Below are 23,004 nucleotides of genomic sequence, written 5' to 3' on the forward strand. Positions count from 1 at the left end.
GGTGAAAAGAGCTCTGTGAAACTGCTGTAAGAGGTTGACATGATTAAAAAGGTCCCAGCCACCCCTTGTGTTAGCTTCCAAAGACTCACCCTTGCCAGCGGTGATCGGCCAGGGCCTGTGGCCCTTTGTGACTCCATGGAGGCTGCCGAAGTGAGGCAATGTCCAGGAGCTGGGAGGGAGAGGCAGCCCTGCCTCTGACACGCTGCAGCAGTGAACCTTCTGGCCTGCAAATGCGCTTTGTCTCAGAGGATGCTTTCTCGGTTCCCTTTTGGTCAAGTTACTTCAAATTGGTAAAGAAAAGAACTTTCCCACCTCTGCCCTCTTCTCTCCCCAGGAAAAGGTCAGCATGATTTGGCAAAGGTTCTTTTCCATTATGAAGGATATTGAGCCTATAGTAAAAACTCTGAATGTGAATTACTCAACTGAATATTTAGGTGATTTCTTTACAGTGTCTGTCAAGTGGGATTTTTGTTTTGTCTTGCTTTTCTTCTACATTTTCCCTCTCAATGACTGGTTATAATCTGCTAGACAGAAATGATTCCCATTAAAAAATAGGTTTGCCATTCTCAAGTTGAGGAGACCAAAATGTAATAAAACTGCCTGCCTGATTTTACTCAGATATATATTTTTTCTCATTTTCTTTTTCTTCTTTCTTCTTTTGTTGGTTTGTTTTGTTTTTGGTGATAAGTATTTTGATGTGGGACTGTGGGACAACTCCTGGGGAAACCCCAAAATAATCAAAAAATTTGAAGTGGAAATTCATAAAGGCATTAAAACTGCTTACAGTTGTTTGCCATACCTTTATCATGGAGGTCTTAAAAGTATCCGATGAAAATCCACGCAAGCCAGGCAGATTAAAAGTACACTTTGAAGTTTATTGGATGCTTCATCTTTAAACCCCAGTAGTATCTCACTGGTCAGGCCCCAAATAATAGCTATAGTTAATACAGAGTTTAGGATTAAACAACGAAATCAGTAACTTTAGTCTTGTTATATCGAACAGGGGAAGGGAGACAAGTAAGAAAAAGTCATTCCGTTCAGACACACAAAGGTGAGAGGGGCCAAGTCTTGTCCGTCCCCATTCCCCCACTCCCGGCTCGGATTTAAGGCCCCCACGGCTGGGACTCTGTGACCAGTACAGGGAGTCCAGCCCCACGGCCAAAGCCACCTCCTTGGTGCTGAAGGTGTGTCGCTTTGCTTCCTCAGGCCGCCGGTGGCACGATGGGCTGAGTCACGCCTGCCCACAGCTGCTGGTGTCCGCGCCCCGGGCACCGAGGTCTGGGACCGACCCTGGCGAGGACGGCCCTCCGCCCTTGGAGGAAATGGCTGAGCAGCCTCGGCAGCAGCAGAGGAAAACTTCCTTCCTCTTGATCCAGCTGCAGGCCCCCCCTGCCCAGGCTCCCCCCGCCCCGGCTCCAGCCGCAGCCGCCGGCACCGCAGCCCCAGGGGGGCCGGAGGAGGGACACATTTTCCCAAGTCCCCGGGCAGCCTTCTTGGCAGAGCAGGACGTCGGCCGTGCACAGGGGCTGGCGGCTCCTCCCTGGCTGCTGCTGCCCACGGAAGGCCGGGGGGCAGAGGAACCAGCTGCTTTCGCTCACTCGGCCCCGAAGGGGAAGGAGAAGCAGGGGCAGGAAAAGCCCCAGGATCTGGATCTAATTGGAGCCCCACGTCGCAGGCCTTGCCAGGCCCCTGCCTCCAGGAAAGTTGGCCGGCTGCGGTCCCTGCCATGCAGTCTTCCTAGCCCAGCGCTGGCCATGAGCGATGGAAGCAGCGGTCCCTCCGTCGGCGGGAAGCACTGGCCGGGCATCGCTGGTCCCCAGGACCTGTGGGGTATGGACCATCAGTCTGGAGATGCCCTGGGATGTGCAATTCCACAAGCTGCCCTGGCCCATGCTGCTGACAGGGGAGAAAGGGCCGCCCCGAGAACAGGGGCTGCATTCCGCCAGGTACTGCCGAAGAGTTGTGAGGAGGACACAGGTACTGCCCTGCGGGCACAGAGGGCACGGCTCTGCAGATTCCGCCCACCCGTTCAGACCTGCGAGAGCTGCCCGGCCCCGCCTGCCGCTCTGCCCCTCAAGGTAAGGACTTGCATGTGGCTGAAGCCCCCAGAGCCCATGCCCACCACCAGAAGGGGGAGAGGGGACAGAGGTGCCCACCGTGGCTCCCAGTCCCTCACACCTTGTTCCCCCTCACACCTGGGTCTCCCCTCAGTTACCTCAGGGAGCAGAGGTGCCCACAGGCACTGCCCCCCGCCTGGTGCTGGCTCTTTCCACTGTGCTCTGCCACCTTCCCGGCCACTGACACCATTTCGTTTCAAACTAGACAATGAATAACGGTTTCCCAAGATTTTTGACAAAGATGGGAGAAGAAAGTGGGGCAAGGAAGTGCATAATTTATAGGGACAGGCCAGGGAGAAAGGAAAAGGAGTCACAGGGACATTTACAGGATCCCTGAGATGTGCCAGCCATGAAGCTATGTGCTTTCTCATGTCTCATTAATCCTCACAATCACCCTGTGAAATAGAGGCTCACACCTGATTTCAGATGAGAGCACTGAGAGGTGGCTAGGGGGAAATCCTCCCACCCTTCCAAAAAGGCGAGGGCAGGTGCAAATCCTCTTCTTCAGAATGGACCCTGGACCTTTGCTGGAGGCTTTGGTGAGTTTTGTGGAGGTTTCCAGAACTGGACTGCAGCCTTGGAAATCAGCCACATCCTATAGTCATCCTTGCATGCTGGATGTTCTAGGTCCCTGCATCTACCTCCCTTTCCCCCACCACAGGACACGCAGCCTCGGGCATCAGCCCTCTCACCTCCCTTCTGCATCAGGAATGTGAAGGGTGGCCCTGCAGGATGGCCAAGCTCTTTTCCAGCTTTTATTGACAATGCCCCTGATGGTGGCCATGCCTCCTCCTCATTGTCAGCCTCTTCTTCTCTGCATCCCTGACCCTACCTTCCTATCATTCTGGTACCTGAGGCCCACCCTGCCCTCTCCACCAGCCCAGGTGCACCATCCCTGACACGGGCAGGCAGAGTTTAAATGTATCCTTTTATTCTCCCTTTCCCAATAGCGTGGACGTCTTACTCTACTTCGCTTGTATGTGGGTATTGGGGCCGGTGGTGAGGAAGAGTGTGTGTGCTGGGGTTGGTGGGATGGAATAGAATGAGAGGGGGCTCTTGTTGGAGTGTGTACAGGGGCCACGTGAAGGGGAGTCTCAGGGAAGTCCCAGAAGAAATGGATGAAACCCACAACATTGGAAAGGAGCCTTCCTGCGTTTGGAAGTCAAGCTGCTTCACCCAGATTCTGTGCCTCCCCACTGTGTGCTTCTGCCTGCACCCCCTCTGTACTTTCCCTTTTCTCTTTTCAAACAGGAGCGTGTGTAGCCACAGTTAAAGATCATGGAGAAAGGATGAGTCCAAGTGCTCTTCCGAGGGGAACTCTGGGAAGAGGGGAGATGCTAGCGTGCCTCCTTAAGAAATAGTTTACATTCCATCCTAGTTCTTGTGTCTCTCATTTCCTACAGGGATTTAGGAGGAAAGACATACCCAGTGCGTCAGAGTGTGTGGGCTCACACAGTAGTTATTTGTGTACTTTAATGCTGTTTTGGTGACTTGAAAAACTCATCTTTCTCCACTCTCCCCCTGTCTCCTTCCCACAGGCCACAGCCTCAGAGCTGTTGCTATTTCTGTGGGGAGAGGCGCTTTGGGAGTTGGTCCAAGTGTGTGGATCCTGCTTCGTTGGCCTCATTTAACCACCTCTGAAAATGGGCCCCCAGGCATCTACCCCACCTGAAATTGCAGGATGCCTTGTCTCATATGCCTGGCAAAAAAGTCCAGATTCAAGTCTTGACCATGAGGAAGCAGCCAGACTCTCTAAGACTTAGTTTTCTCATCTTGAAAACACTGATAATGCCACCTGCCCCCCAGTTGCTATGGAGACACGTGTAGTAAAAGTGTTGTGTTGGTGAAAGGGATGATCAGTAGCCCTGCCTTAAGTGAAGGGGAGAAGCAAAATGAGTGGGAGACCAGATGGGGCCAGGGAAGCCATGGAGTTAGAGATGACATTGTCGAATGGGACTCAAGGGTCGGTGACTTCCAGCCTAAGACCCCTTGTTAATCTGCTGGGCTGGTCAGGAGGCCACACAGAAGGGAGCATGGCCACAAACATGGATTTTGCCCCTACTGGTCAAACTTTGTGATTCTCTGTACCATGGGGAGGGAGGGGAGTTGGGAAATTAGCGTCCTTGGATCTGCATGTTCATTAAAAGCCATCCAACTGTTATCCGGGTGACCCCTGCCCAGTATTGATGTTAGAGAAAGGAGCAGAAACTGATAGAGATAGTTTATCCATCTGTCCAACCCTGGGAAGATTATGGTGCCCTCTTGATTTGAGAGATTGGTATATGAGAATTACACAATCCTCTCATGCTTTGAAACTTAGCTGTATGAGTTACAGCAAAGCGGCGGAAGCTGATTTAAATTGTCTTCTTGTCAAATATGGATGCTGAAGTCCTTGATGCCCACAGTGGGAACTTTCACTTGATATACTCATGAAAAATGTGATCAATTATATTTATTAAAGTGAAATATTGGTTATGTGGAAGCAAAATCTGTTATATCAGAGGGTTGATGTCCATGTGTCAACTTTCTAAGCAGAAAAATCTGGATTTTAAGAGAAAACTTTCTTCTTTACAGTACTCCAAATAGCGAAATCTATCCTCTCACTGCTGAAATATCATGGGTTCCAGAGAGAAATTGTTGATTTACAGCCTTCCAAGTAGCCTAAGGAGTGAGTGCAGTTAATCACATCACTTGGTGATTTATTTTGTGCCTGGACTTTGATAAAAATAATTTAAATTTTTATATAGCACTCTATGATCCACAGAGGGCTCCTATAGACATTACTTGAAGATTGAAAAAACCCTCAAAACTCCGTGAGAATATGTTATCATCCTTCATTTCTTTGGTGAGCAGGCGGATGCTTGAGGATGGTCAGCAACTCCTTGGGGCTCTGGACCAGGATGTGGCAGCTCACCACAGCACATGTCATCTCCCCTTAGGCCAGGGCTCCTTCAGCCTTCTCATGCTGTCTTTCCTGAGGGTGAGATTTCCTTACAAGGCCATATGACATTTCCTGGTGACTCGTGGGCTATACTGCGCTCCTGATTTCCTTGGTGGAGAGGGCAGGAGAAGGAATGTCAGGTCTAGTGTCCTGGTTTATTCATCAAGGTTCTTCAGAGAAACAGCACCAATGGGATATACACATATATTTAAATAATAAGAGATTTAAATGACTCACATGACCATGAGGTTTGGTAAGTCCGAATTTCATAGGGCAGGACACAACCTGGAAAGTCCAGTGAAGATCTCGAATTCCCCAAGAAAAGCTGGCTGATTGAAACAGAGAAAGAAACTTCTTTCTGACTGCTGAAATCATCAGTTCTCCCTTAACGGCCTTCACCTGAGTGGATGAGGCTTCTCCAGTTGCCAAAGGCAATCTCCTTTATTGACTGTAGATTTCGTTAGCCATAGAAGCAATCAAGGGACTAATGATTTCAATCCATCTACAAAATACCCTCACAGTAACAACCAGGCCGGTGCTTGCTGGACCAAACCACTGGACACCATAACTAGCCAAGTTGACACATGAACTTAACCATGATACCCAGGTTATGTGAATGTGCATAAGCAGCTTTCTAGAAGCAGTGAAGGCCTGAGTTGGAGGATATGGAGTTCCAGCTCAGGGCAATGCCAGCTGAGGGCTGTAACATTCCTATGGTTAGTCTGTCAGTGTGAATCAGAAAATGTTCCATGGTCTGAGGCCAAAGCCTTCCCTGATGATCTCTTGGACTCCATGTTCTGCTGCCCCTCTGTGGGAACCCAAGGAACTGTTGAAGTTTGACTTGTGTTTGGGGTTAAGGTGATGAAGACATGGAAAACCAAAAAGGCTTTATTTACAATAGTTTTGACAAATTTCCACAAATGTTTTTAATGCTTTTTTCAAAAAAACTAGGTCTTCATATCTCATGTTTCATGTGTTTAAATAACAGTATGTAGATGGAATTAGAAAACTAATACTGAATACATCTTAAAATTTATTCCCAAATACTATTTTTACAAATCCCACAAAATTTTCTCCTATGGCTTTAAATTTTCCAGAAATTTTACCACTCTATTTTGGCCTACCCTTTTCCCTTCCTCTTTCCCATAGATCCTCCAAACCAATCAACTCTTTGTGTTTTCATTACCAGCTTGTAGGATTGTTCGTGGTTTTTAGAGGCTAGAGGATAGAGTAAGACTGAGCAAGACAGACAAGGAGTCCGTGGGTGGCTTGTGTGAGAGGACAGGAGTTAGTACATCATTCATCAATCTGATCAGTGGAAAAGCAACGTAGGCCCAGTTTCTTATAGAGAGGCCCTGTTTGGCTGACTAGAGAAATCAGTTTTTATACTCTGTTTCTTGGATTGTTATTCTTTAGAATAAAACCAAAGTCTGAAATACAAGTCTGTAAAGTACGTTAAGTTCTTTGGTAGAAAGTGTTAATTTAGAGTAAAGGTCACTGGAACTGAGAATCAGGAGGTGTTAAAAAGCTCTGATTCTACCAGCTAACTAGCAATGTGATCTCCAACAACTCATTGAACAAAGCCAGGTTTTCTTATTTGTTGTCTGTGGTTTATCCAGTTCTGACAGACTATGATAACTATGAATCTATGAATACAGAAAGGGAATTAAGCTGTTTAAGGAAATAAAAGTATAAAAACTAGATTTAATTCCATCTACTTCAGCTTCTCTCTAAAGATTATTTTTACAAACGTCTTTGCGGTAGGAAAGTTACATACAGTGGACTTGCTTCTCTTAGGGAGAACTGGAATTTCAGTGGGGAGCTAGACTGGGTATATGCATGTGAAGCACAATGCTTGGCACACAGTAGGCACTTTCAAGTTTGTCAAATGAATAAATGAATGAATGAAACTTGGAAAGGCTGCTAAATACTAACAGTCAGGGAAATGTTGTTTGAGAATGATTACTATTTCCTTCTCTGACCAGACTCTAGTTGAATGAATTTCCTTTCTGGGAGATGAGCACTGACGTCTTGGTCTACTAAACCCCCAGGAAAGTTCATTTACCTCATCTGGATAAACTCTTAATTACCCAAGCCTGTCTGAAGCTCCTGGCCTGTCACGAAGTTAGAGTCTGCTCTGCTCATAATATGGTATTCTAGATAATTCTGTCCTTATAGTAATCCTCCTTGGTGAGTAATGTGGAATTTTTAAAAATAAACTGGAACAAAGAGAGCATGCACAAATGCCCATGTAGTAATTTTAACAGTGATATAGATAAATGTGCAAGGAAGCATCCCTTTAAATATTTTGATATTTAGAAGACAGTATTGATTTTGTTGTAAAGCTTATCTTTAGTCTGTTACGCTGCATTGTTTTTGACACAGATGTCTTGATTTATTACTTGAATAAATAAAACCTGGTGGAGCAGAATAGGTTTCAGTTCTTTTTCCTTTAGTGCTTTGTCTCTGTCTTCCCATGACAAAGTTCTCTTGCTCCTTTTCTCTCCCTACCCCTTCCTTCCACACACAGTAGTCCTATGGATCATTGTATAGGTGCCACCTCACTGAATTGCACAGACCTCCACAGCTAGTTCTATCTACTAGAAGAAGAGGGGAGAGAGTGCATGGAAGCCTTTACAGTTGAGTGTGCCTGGGCCATGTAGAAAAGCAGTTGAATTGGACGTTGGGAGATAGGGATTCCAGCCCCCTATTTAATTTAAGCTAGTGGACTATTTTATTTCCTCCCTTATACTTCCAGGATTCTAAGTCAGTTCTTGCCTATCCTTTTGTGCCTGTAGTTGTGAAAACTCAACCAAAAGCTACAAATTTTAATGGAAAATTTCTGAAAGTTTGATAGAGAAGTTTGTATGTGTTGAAAAACTCCTTTGTTCATAAAATGAGACACCACTCCAGTTTCCAGAGGATAAATAGGAACTAAAATACATTTTAAAGAAACCCACTCTATGCCAATGTATATCCATTTTTCTAACCTTGAGCATTGAATGTCTTATAAAAGATTGGAAGCATTAGTCAGATACGAAGTTTGGCCTGAGCTATTTGGGCACAAAGGCTAAAGTGTAATTTTTATAACTATACAGAAAGGAGTTGTATTTTTTCCTCCTGATGTATTAAAATAAAATGAATGAATTTGCTGAAAGGGATTGGTTTTAATTAAGACCAAAAATGTTGAGACTTGCTCTCACTCAGCTAGCTTAAATCAGTTTCAACAGATTGCCTCAGTTTGACTTTTGTGCCCTTGAACAAAATTCTTTTATCATTTGGAGATTTAGTTGGGACTTTCAGTTATATATACTAGAAACCTTCAAGAACTACTTAAGGAAAGCATCTGTGTATATGTGTAGATCTTGCAGAACTAAAGGGCAGAGATGCAGATGGACCTCAGGACAAATTGGAACCAGGGATGACAGGGCCTCCAGGTCTCTCTTTTCCTCTCTCTCTCTGTTGCCCTCTGACCTCTTCTTCATTCTTCTCTGAATCACTCTTCTTCTCTCTGTACATCTGCCTACTCCAGGAAGGAATATGGCCACCACGGTTCCCAGATTTACATCTCCTCTCTTTAGAAGAAAATACAGACTAAGACTGGAATCTCCCAGGCCTGATTCCAAAGTCCCCTAAGAAGAGGGTTCTTGGTCCAGTGTGGGCTGGCTGCCCACCGATCAGCTATGGTGAGGGCGGGGATGGGTGCAGCTCCCATTGTACCATCAGGTCTGCTGAGAGCCCTAAGACCGTAACCACACAGACCTGGGAATGGGGGTGTGGGGGGTGTGGGACAGCCAATCCAATGAATGCTCAGTACATGCTCAGAGAGCTGTAAACTAAGACTTATAAAGTGATTGCTTTGCATAAATGTCCTGTCTCAACCCTCTCAGATTTTAGGGAAGCCAGTTTTTATAGCCTTTAAGAAGATTTTATTTAAGTACCCGTGAACTAAGTGATATGTTAGAATTAAACCTTTGCCTGATTTATTTTACAAATAAATTTGCTTCCAGAAGCTGCTATTGGTTATGATAAGGTACAATTTTCTGTTTCTGAATATTTTTTTCTTGTAGATTTTTAAAGACTATGTTGTACTAGTCTTTACACAAATATAAGCCCTTAGGTGAAAGTGGAGTAGTATAGTAAGCAAATTATCACTATGGATTCTGCAGTTGTTCTTTTCAGCTCTACAACAACTCTCTGAGACACTTAACACAGTATTCAAGAAGACTTTGATATCAGAGCCAAAAAAAAGATAAGCCACTTTGATGTAGGTTATGCTGATTTCTTGCGCTAGACCATACCAATGAAAAAACAGGTGGGTGAAACAAAGAATGATGGCTATGTTAATATTGTTAAGATATGGTGGGGCTGCATTTTTTGGAAGTTTTTTTTCCTTTGGTCTAAAGTAATTAGCAGCGGTGACTCTTTTTTGGCTGCCCTTTGTGTTGTGCATATTTCCTGTGATTATATTTAGTCAATTGTAGCTTTTTGGAATTTAACTTTCAATTTTCAGGATGAGTGATTTTGTATTAACCTTTCAATTACCAGGCCCAACAGACTGTGAGCTAAAATGCCCCAGGGTCTTATTTAAGCACTATTGTGTTTTATCATATGAAAATTCCGTTTTATCCTCGAGGAGTTTGGTTACTCTTCACTGAGTTTTCAACATGATCGTGTGGTGAAGTAATAATTGAAATGTCACCCCATTTATCCCATGTCAAAAGGAGAGAGGTCTCAGGAGACTTCCATAAAAAATTTCAAATGTCCTACAACAGTAGCATAAATAATAATCATAAATGGTAAAAGGTAAATAATCATAAAGAATCAGGTCTAGGAAAATATAAATAAGAATCAAGAACAAGAAAAGATGTGGTAGAGATCAGGAAAAGAACTCAAGAGTACACACCATAAAGGCCTACAGAAATGGTATGTTTGAGAGTCATATTTGGCTCTTTCTAGCTGCCCAAGCTAAAGACAGACAAACTAGCTACGTAGCCCTAATTCTGAGAAGAGAAGGAAGGAAGGAAAGAAGGAAGGAAGGAAAGAATGGGGGAGAGAGAGGGAATTTCTTTAACATGTTCTACAGAAATTAATTCTCTTAAAAAATTGAATTGTACTTGCCCTTCAAAACAGCAGTTTTTAAAAAAATAATATTTTATTTAAAATTTTCTAAGGGGCATTTAATAAATATTATTAGACATCACATGTATAACATAATTAACCTTTCTTGATTACATAAGTAATCAGTATAATAGCAGGGATTGCTCAGTGGCATCTTTAGGTCTGTAAGATTATTTTCTTCTACATCAGATGCCCTCAAAATACTTGGCTTTCGGAGTTCTCTTTGCTTTTTTTAGTAATTTTCCAGTTTCTTCCATGTTGGCCCATTCCTCTGGCTGCAATTAATATGGCTACCTCCAACAGACTTCTTTAAATCCATCACAGGTCAGGAAACTGGAAAACATTTCTTTAAAAATTGTAATGTGAGTTTGTTAATTATGTAAAGTAATAGGAAAAACCCTCTGAGCAAGGGATTAAGTGACTCATTTAGGAAAAATCTCAGGAATTTTAATATGGATTTTTTTCTTCTGAGTTTGATGCTTTTGCTTCAGAGATGATGCTTTTGTTTACTATGACTATAGCCATATTGTGGATGAATCACGTTGCTGGACAAATAACTTCTGGATTCATTCATTCAATATGTATTTATTGATCACTAATCATATGGCAGTGCGTACCAGTGTTCTAGGCAATGGGGTGCAGCAGTGAGTGGGGCCAACAAGACTCTAGCTCTTCTGCAATCTAGTGAGAGTAGGAAATTATGAGCAAGTAAACAAGACGTGAACATAATGACCTCAGAATGTGACAGGTGCTTAGAAGAAAATTAAACAGAAGGGTGGGGTGGGAGCAGGGGGTGGAGAATTGAGGGATCCTAAAATGGATAGTTTAGTTCATGTGATCAGAGAAAGGCTCCAGGAGAAGGTGGCATCTGAGTTGAGACTTGAATGACAGGAAAGAGCCAGCCATGGAGATCAGGACACAGAATGTTCTGGGTGGGAGCAGCAGAAGAGTCCCATGTGCCTGCAGGATCATTACTGGGCACAAGTTACTGGAGAAGTCACAGTTGTGGGCAGGGCCAGATCACATAGGGCCTGGTAGGCTCAGAAGAGGGGTTTGGGGTTTTTAGTAAATACAACAGGGAGCCACTGGAGAGTTTTAAGCAGGAGAGAAAACAGAAATGAAGGGAGTAGGGGGTGCATTTATGAAATGACTTTCCTATAGTTACCTAGCATATTATAAGATTTAAATATTTGCCTTCCAACTTCCTAATCTTGACATAGAAATCTTGAGAAATCTCCGAAAGGTAAAGATTTCTGAACTGGGGTAATTTTTCCTCTAAGTCTCTTCATTCTGAACTGTAGGGGTATGATGATTTCATGAAGGATTAAGATGGAAGGGTGGGGTGGGAGAGAGAAATCCAATTATTCAAGGATTTGAGATTTTTGTTGAATGAAACTGCATTCTAATGATAGACAACAGAGGAGATCCTTTCAACTTGTGTAACCACAAAAAGTTTACTTGGTTGCAGTGTATATGTTTAGGATCTAAATAGAAAATAATTATTCAAGTTTTTGGATCATTACAAAATCCAAAGCACATAATAGGTGCTCTATAAATATTTCTTAACTACCGGATCACCTGTGACAAAGTCACTCTGAGAGACGTTCTTTTTTCCTAATTCCTTCAGTTCTTTCCTCCAACCTAAGTCCCCCCATTTCCATCCCTAAAGTATTCAATTTGTGAGGCTGCCCAGGGTGGTGACTCGTGAAACAAGAAGGGTTGGCACTGTTGGAAAAAAAAATTTCTGACTGTCCTTGGGATCGTAAATTTAGCACGGTGGTGTTTTTATGAAAATGCATTTGTCTTGTGGCTTGGGCTCATTTTTAAGGAGTTCTTGAGTGGACCTGTAGCCAAGGAATTACAGCAATATTTCTCTTTCGCTGAGCTTGTTGACCTACTTTTCTAAGTCTACTTTTTGAATAATCTTTGTGAATAATGTCCCCCCAAAAGTGATATCTCTTCTCCTAGAGAATGAGCTTTACTTCATGTTTTAAGCAATTTATATCACAGGAAATATTTTCAACTTAAATGGATTATTCTTGCTTTTCTTTTCATGCCATCTTAGAATGCTAATGGCAAAATTCTTTCGTTTCTCTTTAGTAAGTGAATTTGCTCTTCAGAAAGTCAACTTTTCGTTTTGCAAACTGCCCTTCCACCATCTTTTTTGGCTGTGTTGTGAAATCCTGGTAGCTGGCTGCTAAGAGTAAATGGAGAGATTACATTGCTGACTACCTGGAAGTTACTTTCTGCATTATTAAAAGAATATATTAAATATTTCTGTGGGTCCTTTATGAAGCTTACAAACAGATAGAAGATTTGTTTCCTGCTTTCTATAAACTTGAAGTTTAAGGCAGACAAACATGTATAAAGGCATTTTAAAACATATGCAAAATGGTTAAACATCAGTAGAATGAGTAAACAGGTTTGCTACTTCATGTAATAATCAACGTGGGCATACAGTGGGCTGATGACAATAGAAAAGTTACAAATAGTGCAAGTAACAATGTGGACACAATTTGAGGGGAAAATCATCATCTCTGTTCCATTCCATCAAGGAAAGACTCAGAATGGAGATGGTCTTCAGGAGCCCTCTGAGTGAAGGAAGGAAAAGCTTGGTGAATTGGTAGAAAGTAAAGAGGTTTTGAGTTGTGGGCTTCTCCTGAGTTCATGTGTGAATTTCATCATTCCTTATGAAGGAACATAACAACTATGTGATTTTATATACATAGAGTGATTTTGTTTTTCAAACTGAAAATTATTAAGATTTCCAGATTGTGAATCTTTACCTTTTATTCAAAGGTCTAAAAATAGTTTTAAAGTAGTGAATTATATTTATTGAAGACTAAAATGTGAGGAGGACATATTGCAACATAAAAATATGCGTCATTTAATGCAATATTGAAGCCTTTGAAATCAGGGCCTGAAAACATGAGCCTAGACCACTGTGCCCATACATTAGAGAGTGGCGGCAACCCACCGGACCCGGGCAGTTTCCTTTGCCAGGTGGCAGTCTGTGACAGCAACTGAATAAGGTGACCCTGCAAGGCATTGCTAAGAGACAAGACGGTGGAAAGACTGGAATGGTACAGTAAACTTGATCCGCATGAGTAAATCCAAGGCTTGTAGACCTGAGAGCTTGCAGGGAGGTGGGGGTGGGCTTGAGATGCTTCTTTGAATGAGGCTACTTGTGCAAGCTTGCTGTCCATGTGAACAATTCTAGTGTTCAAACAGCAAATCAAAGTTGGGGATCCCTGCTGGGAGTAAGCTGTCTGTGACCCCTGAATCAAAAATGAGGTTTAGAAATTTGTGACAGCTCTAATCATATGCCAATTCCCATAAGTAATGCATGACGATTAGTTTTTCTGCCTCTTTCCCTCCCATGCAAGATGAGTATTAAGAGCTCTTAGACTTCTCTTCACCGTGAAGACCAGCCAAAGACTTTATAGCATTCATTTCCCTCCCTTTGCAAGTTTGCCTGGCCTGTGCTGCGCGCGGGTGGATCAGCCTTTGCCTTGTGAAAAAAAATCGGTTCCTATTCTGTTAAGAGCAGAAAAAGAACAAATGAGCTATTCATGAACTATAAGCATAGTAAGTATGAAAATCCAACAAGAAGATCAGAAAAAGAGCTATTTCATCATTTTTAAGAAAATCACATTAAAATCTTAATTCCAAATCCTTGTCCTACTGGACTGACAAGAAATTCAGTCTCACTCAGGGCTCCCTGTCCACTAAAGTTGGGCCAAGGGCCAAGAAATGTACATGGTAGCAAAGCATTTATACCTTCTTGCATTAACTTGTTCCTTCAGCAAATGCAGCAAGGCACAGTGTTGAAAAGCACAGGCTCTGGAGGCCCTGTCCTAACTGGGTAGCCTTGGGTGAGTTCCTTATCTGTTTCCTTATCTGTAAAATAGAGGTTATAGAGGTACCTACCTGATAGGGTTAAGGGAGTTATAATATGTAAAGTACTTGGAACAGAGTATGAAGACACTGGGGAGCCCCCTCTCCTTTTGACCATCAGTCCTCCATCCACCCTAATAATCACAGAGCTGTCTCGCACCCCAGGGTGTTTGCTTTCAGATCCTCCTTCCCTGCTTCTGTGTTCTGCTTGGGGACTGAGGTCTTAAATTCTCTAAGTTCACCACAAAGGATGGTAAGTTATAAAGTATACAAGTTGGGGCAGGGTAGGTTGGAGGCTTCTTCTCTTTCTCTTCTGTCTGAATAGAAATTCCTTTTTTTACCCCCTCCAATATCTTGAAATATAATGACTAAGGTTATTGTTTTCTTTGATTAATCATAAACTCTGTATACCCAATATCTTAATTCTCCATGAATTCCTCATTCACTACAGTCCAGAACTGATGGGACCTTGAGAAAAAAAAAAAATTATTGCGGCATAGAAATCTTCAGAACAACAAAAGAGTGTTGTCCATCATTAGGAAAGCGAAGCCATGTGCCTCAAGGTCCTATTACAAGGTTAGGAAGTGGGAGGCAAGAATATTAAAGCCAGTAAATCTTGGCTAACCCTAGGGAAGTCATTTCATAAACGCACCCACCCCTCCCTTCACTTCTGCCAGTCTTCTGCTTAAAACCTCCATCAGAGCCCTACTTCTGGGCAGTCTCCAGGAGCCACCAGGGTTCTCTTTCCAAGGCTTTTCAGGCTCCAGCCAAGGTCCTTTCTCCTCTTTGGCTTTTCAAAGGCCTTCTCATTTTTCTCCTTCTATCCAGAAAAAAAATGTCTTCTACAGAAGATCAGAAGGTTAGGGTCTTGAGGATACTTTCTGCTCTTGGCACATAAAACTCCCCAAGACACAGGGCAGCAAAGGGCTTGACTCAAAGGGAGGAGAGCAGAAAAAATCAGTAGAAAACCCACAAGTTAATTTTAATAAATTATCCTGCCACTCAAGAACAGTTTGGAGAGGTTTTAATTATTAGACCACCTCCTAAAAATAAAACACTAAGGTTGGGTCCACCTTAAAGAGAAGAATTAAGGAAAATTTGGATTTTATGAAAATGTAATAATAAGATTCTATTGGTTTTCTGGAGTCCATGTCCTGGATTCAAGTTTGCTTGCTTAGTGGAGAGGTCCAAAGACCTAATCAGAGAGCTATAGACCAGTGTCAACAAAGTGGGGTGTGCAAGACAAAGTACTTCTATTTATATTTTTCCTTCTCATATTTTAAATTTTGTACATAGTGTATTAATAATGATAGTAGTACTGTATGCTGAGGGGTGAGTGCTGGTGGGAAACAGGGAAAAGGGTTTAAACATTGATAGGCTTGTCATGCTAAGGGCAAATGCTATCTACCTGGTAATTTTGTCTAAGGCATATGCCTCTGGTGGCCATACTGATTATTCTGAAGTAGAGCTTGAGCCCCTAGAACTGTGGGCAACAGACTATTTTGTGACACTCCTATCCAGAAGGACCCTGTCCCAGTCTTGAATTCTCATACTACTTAAGCATAGTGTTCCAGTTTGCTAATGCTGCTGGAATGCAAAACACCAGAAATGGATTGGCTTTTATAAAAGGGGGTTTATTTGGTTACATAGTTACAGTCTTAAAGCTATAAAGTGTCCAAAGTAATGCATCGACAGTCGGGTACCTTTACTGGAGGATGGCCAATGGCGTCTGGAAAATCTCTGTTAGCTGGGAAGGCACGTGGCTGGTGTCTGCTTGCTCCCAGGTTGCGTTTCAAAATGGCATTCTCCAAAATGTCTGCGTCAGTTTCCAAAGGCCGTCTTCAAAATGTCTGTCTCAGCTACAGCTATGAGCTCCTTCTGTCTGAGTTTATACAGGGCTCTAGTAAACTAATCAAGGCCCACACTGAACGGGCGTGGCCATACCTTCCATGGAAATACTGAACCAACAGGATCCAGTGTAATCCACACTGATACGTAGGCCCACACAAGATTGCATCAAAGATAATGGCATTTGGGGAGATAATACATTCAAACTGGCACACATAGCTTTGGTGGATGAGATTAGGAGTAGGGTTGCCAAATTTAGCAAATAAAAATAGCAATGTTTGGAACATACTTATCCTAAAATTTATTTGTTGTTTATCTGAAATTATAATTTTAACTGGGTATCTGGTATTTTATCTGGCAACCCTAGTTTAGAGCCAGTTTTGGTATGATCTTGGGCAAATTATTTCTCTGAGCCTCACTTTCTTTGTAATCCATCTGTTGCTTTGAGGATCCTTTCCGTAATGGGTGTGAAGCACTTAGCACCATTCCTACATATGGTAAATAAAGACTCAATAAATTGCTGGTCTTATTGTCATGATGACCCTATTATTTTCAGTCCAGTTTCAGATGTTTATGTACAAACCTAATCTCCTTTTTAGAAGCTGGGATCCATAACTGCACAGCCTTGCATATATTGGGTGTTTAATTTATTGAAGTTTGCATAAGTACCACCTCTGCCCAAGTACTTTTTTTGCTTCTAGTTGGCTGCCCCCCTCCTCCACTTGTCCCATTTCTTTTCCTTTCCCTTCCCCATTTGGAAGTTGATTTTTTTGTTCTTAAGTTATTTCAAGCAGTCTGAGCCCTTGTGGAAACTGATTTACTCTGCTCTTATAGGCCAGTAGATCCCACAACTTGTATAAGATGTATAATTCATATTAAATTGAAAAGCTCCTGTGTGTAATTCTTTAAAACTACAGATACAGATGAATGGCTTTCACTAGAACCATTGTACAGATTTCATGACATTTGTATTCAAATTGATGGAAATAAATAATGATGATGCCGGGTGGCTCTTTTGCTGAGTTTGGATGGTTTAAAACAACTTGCCCTATGTTAGTTTGACATTAATTCGGGGGTTCTAACAGTCCCCACCACTGGGTGTGACGGAAGCCTACACATTTCTGCATAACGAGGACCCCACATTGGGTGGGGGTGGGGGGTCCAGGGGCAGTGACAGATCCAGCAGCAGTGACACAGGACGGAGGAGGGACTGGAGAGGAAGCAGAGGGGCCCAGCAGAGAGCACACCACCGCCCTCACAGTCACAGCAGGCAGGATCCCGGGTGGTCAGTACGCCATTGCTCCAAGGCACTGATGGCCTGCGCTGGTCAGCTCTTTGACCCACTCCCGAGTTACTGTCAAGAGGGATGATTGAAGGGTGAGTTAAAGACCATCTGAGTCACTTTATTAAAAAAAAAGTCCTTTACCTTAGCACCTCCCATTTCAACACCACTATTCCCATTTCAGTGGGCCCCCCAGTCTCCTCAGGCTCTGGCAACAATCCCCAACATGCAAGCTGCAGAGAAGGCAAAATCAGGGCACTGGGCAGTCAGCTCTGTATTCTCAGCATGTGGCCCCATTTCATGAACTGAAGAACTGGATTGAACTTTTGGACATGTGGAAAATCATTTTTTTCCACATCATTATCAGAAATCGTTTCCCATATGCCTAACTGATGGAGGGATTTTCCTTCAGACCCCCGTTTTGGGATGCTAAAGGAAGGTGTGTGTAGTCAGTAGAAAACATAGAGTGCATAGGTGGATGCCAAGAGCCTTTTGGTCACTCCAAACTGGGCAGAACACTGCACAGAAGGCTGTGTTTGATAAGCCTAGCCGTCACCCGGTTGGCTCGAATGGGGGAAATGAGTCATGCAGAGATGACTGCTGGGGACCTCTTGGGAGCAGCTCCTGCCTGTTTTTCCTCACCCTGCTGCCCTTCACTGTCTGTTCCTAGCACAGCAGCTCCTATCCAGAGCCTTGTGTTTCACCCTGTGCTGGTTTGAATCTCTTATGTACCCCACAAAAACCATGTTCTTTTAATCCAAACTTGTGGGGACAGATCTATTGTGGATGGGACCTTTTGATTAGATTATTTCCATGGAGATGTGACCCTGACCATTCAAGGTGGGTCTTGATTAATTTACTGGAGTTCTTAAGAGAGCTCAGGTTGAGAGAGAGAGCTCAGAGCTCACACAGACCCAAATGGTTAGAGAGAAAATGCCCAGAGACATTTTGGAGACAGCCATTGAAACCAGAACCAGGAGAGAAGCTAAGAGATGAAATCTAGAATTTGCCCCGGAGAAGCTAAGAGAGGACCCCCAGATGCTTGGAGAGAAACACCCTGGGAAAAACAAGCAAGGACACACAGGAGCTGAGAGAGAGGAGCTGAGACAGAAGCTCGGAGACTTTTGGAGAAAGCAACAGAAATGAGAAGCCAACTCTGGAAGAGGCCTAGCAGACTCTGGCCACATGCCTTCCTGTGTCACAGAGGAAACCCAGATGCCGTTAGCCTTTCTTCAGTGAAGGTATCCTCTTGTTGATGTCTTACTTTGGACACTTTTATTGCCTTAGAACTGTAAATTTGTAACCTAATTAATCCCCTGTGTAAAACCCAGTCCATTTCTAGTATATTGCATTTCGTCAGCTCTAGCAAACTGAAATACATCCCTCGCTGCTGGCTTGTGACACCCTGAGGAAGGTTCCCTATCTGTACCACCAACTTGGGGTTCCACCTTCTATAAGCCCATTTGTACCAGATTTCCTATCCTTTCACAAGCTGTTTGAGTGATCCGCGGAGAGAGTTATGATTCAGACTTTTGAGCTCCCAGAACGCATGATTAGAGTCCAGGGTTTTTTCTGGCTCTCTTTCTTTGGGAGGCATTTTGAAGAATTCAGTGCCTAGTGATCACTTTTAGTGCAGTGATGTCTCTGTTTCCTTATCTCAAATGAAGCATTGGATGGGATGGAGCTGGCGTTTTTCCACCTCACTTTCTGTGAGTCCCCGAGATGGAATAACAGGTATGAACACACTGTAAAGTGCAAGAGGATACGGAAACCTCTGTGCCACTAAAGTTATTAATATTAGTATGCTCTCTGAATTATATACAAACTAAGGTTCAGGATGATACTGATTTCTCCCAGTTCATAGTTCTTGCAAACTGTCCAATTTTTTAAAATGAGAGTTGGATGTCTGTTCAAAGAACTGATTAGTCTTAAAGCTTCAGTAATTAACTTTCATTCAATTAACAAATATTCATTATCAGGCTCTGTTAGACACTAGGGTTATAAATAATAAAATAGACAGACCTGTCCTTGAGATGTTTATAACCTAGCCAAGTAGACATACACTGAATAAGCAATTAAATGTGCAATAAGTGTTACAAAGAAGATCAGGATGCTAAGGAAATGTATCATGGGGGCACCCAGCCTGGATGGAATGTTAGAGAAATCTTCCTGCCATGAGTAACTATATCCAGGTTAATAATAAGAATCACATTTATCGAGTATTTATTATGTGCATTATTTCATTCAGTCTTCACAAGGACCCTGTCAGATAGGGACTGTTGTTATTTCCACTTGACAGATAAAGAAGTCCAGGCGCCAGAAGTGCAAAGTGTGCAGCTAGTTAGAGATAAAACCTGGATATGAAGGCAGTTGGCCTTACTCCAAGCTCTGTACTGACTCTGGGCAGAATCTGAGGGGAAGAGAAGCTGGATGAGTCTGGAAAGAAAAGGAGGAGCCAGACCCTGCAGAACTTGAATAAGCACGTGAAGTCTGTTGGAAAAAAGCACCAATTGGCGTGTTAGCTTGGGAGCGAGTTTCCTCAATGTCCATCTGCTCCTTAAGATAGTAATGCATTGGTGAAAGAAAAAACAAGCTGTCTTCTAATTCAGGAAAGATGGAGACAGTGGTTTATAGATAACTAGAAATATAAGGGTTTAGGTTTAGAAGTACAATTTCTTAAAGTAAAATTTTCTCAGAACTGAGATAGACTGTGTAATCCAATCTTCTAATAAGCCTTGAGTAATAAAACTCAGTAATGCTTTTAATGAAATTCTACCTGGGATCTTTAGGTAGGAATGATAGATGCCCACTGTTTTGGTAATAGGATAATTCAAACCAAAGTCACAGAAACATTGATTCTAGCAAATTGTTTTTCTCAATTCATAGAATTACATATTTAGGGCAAATACATGAGTAATGAGGAAATAGAATGGTGGGAGGGAGTGCTTTACTTCTGACATTTTTAGCATACCTCTGAAAGGTGTATCCCGAACATTTCTTGGCCAGGATTGGCCTCATAATGTTCCAGAGGTGGGTTTGCTGAGCAACATTTAAATTCTCAGTATATTAGAATATTTCAGCCTTACCTACGAAAGAAGCAATTTAGGAATGCTTACTCTATTTAGTTTATTTGTGCCCTGGACAAGACTAGGTGCACAGAAGGACACAAGAAGTGTAGGAAATGATGAATGTCCTCAATTAGTTTACAGTTCTCTTGGGAAGGCATTTAGGGAATCAAATACAATTAGGTGTGGTGAATTTTACCCAGGATGGGGAGGGTAAAAGTTGACAGGGAAGAGTTTGAAGAGAAGGGGGGACATGAACTTGAAGGAAGGAGAGTTAAGGGATAAGAAGAGGAAGAAAGACAGTCTAAGCTTGACCAGCCATGTGTGTCAAGTCTGGGAAGTGATTTTTTTTTTTAATGTATAATTTAACAAACAAGCAAAACAGTAGTACTTTTCTACTCCTCATGCGAGGACAGTATTTGCAATCTGACAAATTTGTGGGTTGAGTCATTTTTTGATAATAGTGTGTTCTGTCTTGTGGCCAATGATTAAATCATTAACCATACCCTTTTCTAATTTCCCCAGATGTTCACTAATATAAGGATCTTGACCAACTGGACTACTTTATGTCTTTTGCTTGTTTGTTTTGTAAACGTAATGTGGTCCTGTGTGTGTATGTATGTGTGTGTGTGTCTTTGTGTGTGTGTTTATTTTGGGGGAGTTGCCAATTATGATTTCATGTATTTCTATGCAGTTATAGGAAAGTAGGAAAGGGGTGAGGATAAATAAAGCATGATCATAAGCCGCTGGTGGAGGCTGGCACCTGGCTGATGCCTGCGAAGTGTGCCAAGGCTGTGAGGGGAGCCCTGGCTAATGAATGTGGCCCACTGTATTTTGTGGCTGATGGAAAGGGGCAAAAGTAAGAGCCAGTCAGAGTAGGAAGACCAGGAGACTTCAACAAGCGGGCTGTTGTTACCTTGCCAAGGGAGCTCTCTAGATAACCAGGATTGGGTACCTTCTGAGCCATGGCTGTTCTTAAGCCTTGAGCTCTTTCATGACTGGTTGCTTCTATGTATTATCTTTCATTTACCTCTTTCCTCCTCCAGTTAACATTATAATTGAGGAAATCATAAAGAAGACATCCTATCAATCAATGGAAAATTGGTATAACAGTGAAAAAGTTATTGATTGGCCTTCATCACGGAAGCATATTTCACACTGACAATCTCTATTGGCATATATTAATGGGTGTTGAGCTGTATAGAAGATCTATAGTTTTTGGTGACTATACGTATAAGGAAATAATCCTGTAAGTGAAGCTGTAGATATCCATAGATAATGAGAAACAAGAGATGGTGATTTCAGGGCCTCTACATAGCTATTCCTAAAGATGCTTCTGGGAAACTCAATTCAGTTCTATGGCATTCATTTTTTTATGCTCCTCTAGTCTCTGGAAACCACATACTCCTGTACATCCCCAAAACTTCAAAACAAACTCACCTCCTTCAGTTGACCTTATTCATAAATAAGGGGGAAAACAAACCCCATCTAAAAAAATACCTGGGGTTTCAGAGTTAGGGTCCTACAGACATCATAAAGGCTACTGTTTGAAAGGTCAGTGATATTTAGGTCCATCCTTTGGTCAAAAAGCACTTTTCCCAAGCATTTAGATTTGAGGGCACTTGTGCAGATTTGTGAATCTCGTCGGTTCTCAGGTCTTACCCTGTGGCTCGTGTGCAGTGCCGGACACAGAGCACAGCCAGAGGCGCCTCGGTTACATGGGACAGAAGTCTTCCCAGGGCTGCCACCTGGAGAGCAGGCTGGCCACAGGCAGTTGAAGGGATCGTTCTCTATTTCAAAGAGAAAGAAAAGCTTAAACTTGCCCTGAGCTGCTATTTCTTTCCTATCTGCCTCTTTTGTTATTTCCATAATCCCTACCTTCCTTCTTTTGGGTGTGAGAGTGATTAAAATCTCAACTCTGTACTCTACAAACATGAAAAATTTTAATTTTTTTGAATAACTGATCATTTTATTTTCATAACCCCTCTGCTCAGCACAGGGGTAGGAAGAGGAGGAGGAAACCACTTGCTCTTACCAATAAAGTATCTTGGTCTCATCTGATACAGGTTTAAATCTTAGACTTTTCTAAAAATGTAAATCTCCCATCTTCCTACTCAGGCTAATGTTTTGTGCAGCAGCAGTAGCTGCTGCTGCCGCTGGAGACAGCTTGCTTGCATGGAGGTTGCCATGGACTGCTTTCCTTGCACTACTCATATTCTCACCATTTATTTTTCCCCTCTTTGCCATGCACCCTGTGCAGAAGCAGCAATTAGAGCTGGAGGGTAGGGGAACCATCTTCTTAGGAGCATAAAGGCAGTCTATGGAATCGAGACTCCTGGGGTGTGTTCACTTCCCCGCTGGCTCCTGCTGTGGCTGCATTCCCTGGTGTGGTTCCTGGCATGGCAATGCAGACCCAGCCGCAAGTGGGTGCTATTTGGGTGGAGGGAAGTGCCCATGATTCAGACTTTGGAGATTCTGTTTCTCATGGTCTCTGCTGAAGTGGAAACTTCAGTGTAGGTGGCACACAGAATTTTCCTAGGCAGCTTTCAGCCTCAACCCAGCCATACAGCCCAGAAGATCCTTGTGGAAATAGTCACATTTTCCTCTGGCTCTTGCCAGCAGTACATGCTGAACACCCTTGAGGCTGAGCAGCTCTGCTGAGCAGAGCAATCCAAAGGCTTGCTCATTTGGGTCACAGAGAACAGCTGGGCTCTTGCATTACTCCCCAAAGCT

General features: G+C 42.9%; 1 protein-coding gene across 1 annotated transcript in view; it reads left to right on the forward strand.

Annotated features, from left to right (window-relative positions):
- The first annotated feature begins 1,182 nt into the window (after positions 1 to 1,182).
- PSD3 (pleckstrin and Sec7 domain containing 3) overlaps positions 1,183 to 23,004 on the forward strand; it is a 514,520-nt gene continuing 492,698 nt past the window's right edge. Inside the window, exon 1 of the mRNA XM_037812498.1 lies at positions 1,183 to 2,078. Coding sequence (XP_037668426.1) covers positions 1,323 to 2,078 — 756 coding nt within the window. The 5' untranslated portion in view covers positions 1,183 to 1,322. The remainder of the gene's footprint in view (positions 2,079 to 23,004) is intronic.

Source organism: Choloepus didactylus, chromosome 20 (assembly GCF_015220235.1).
Source record: "Choloepus didactylus isolate mChoDid1 chromosome 20, mChoDid1.pri, whole genome shotgun sequence".
Taxonomy (NCBI): domain Eukaryota; kingdom Metazoa; phylum Chordata; class Mammalia; order Pilosa; family Megalonychidae; genus Choloepus; species Choloepus didactylus.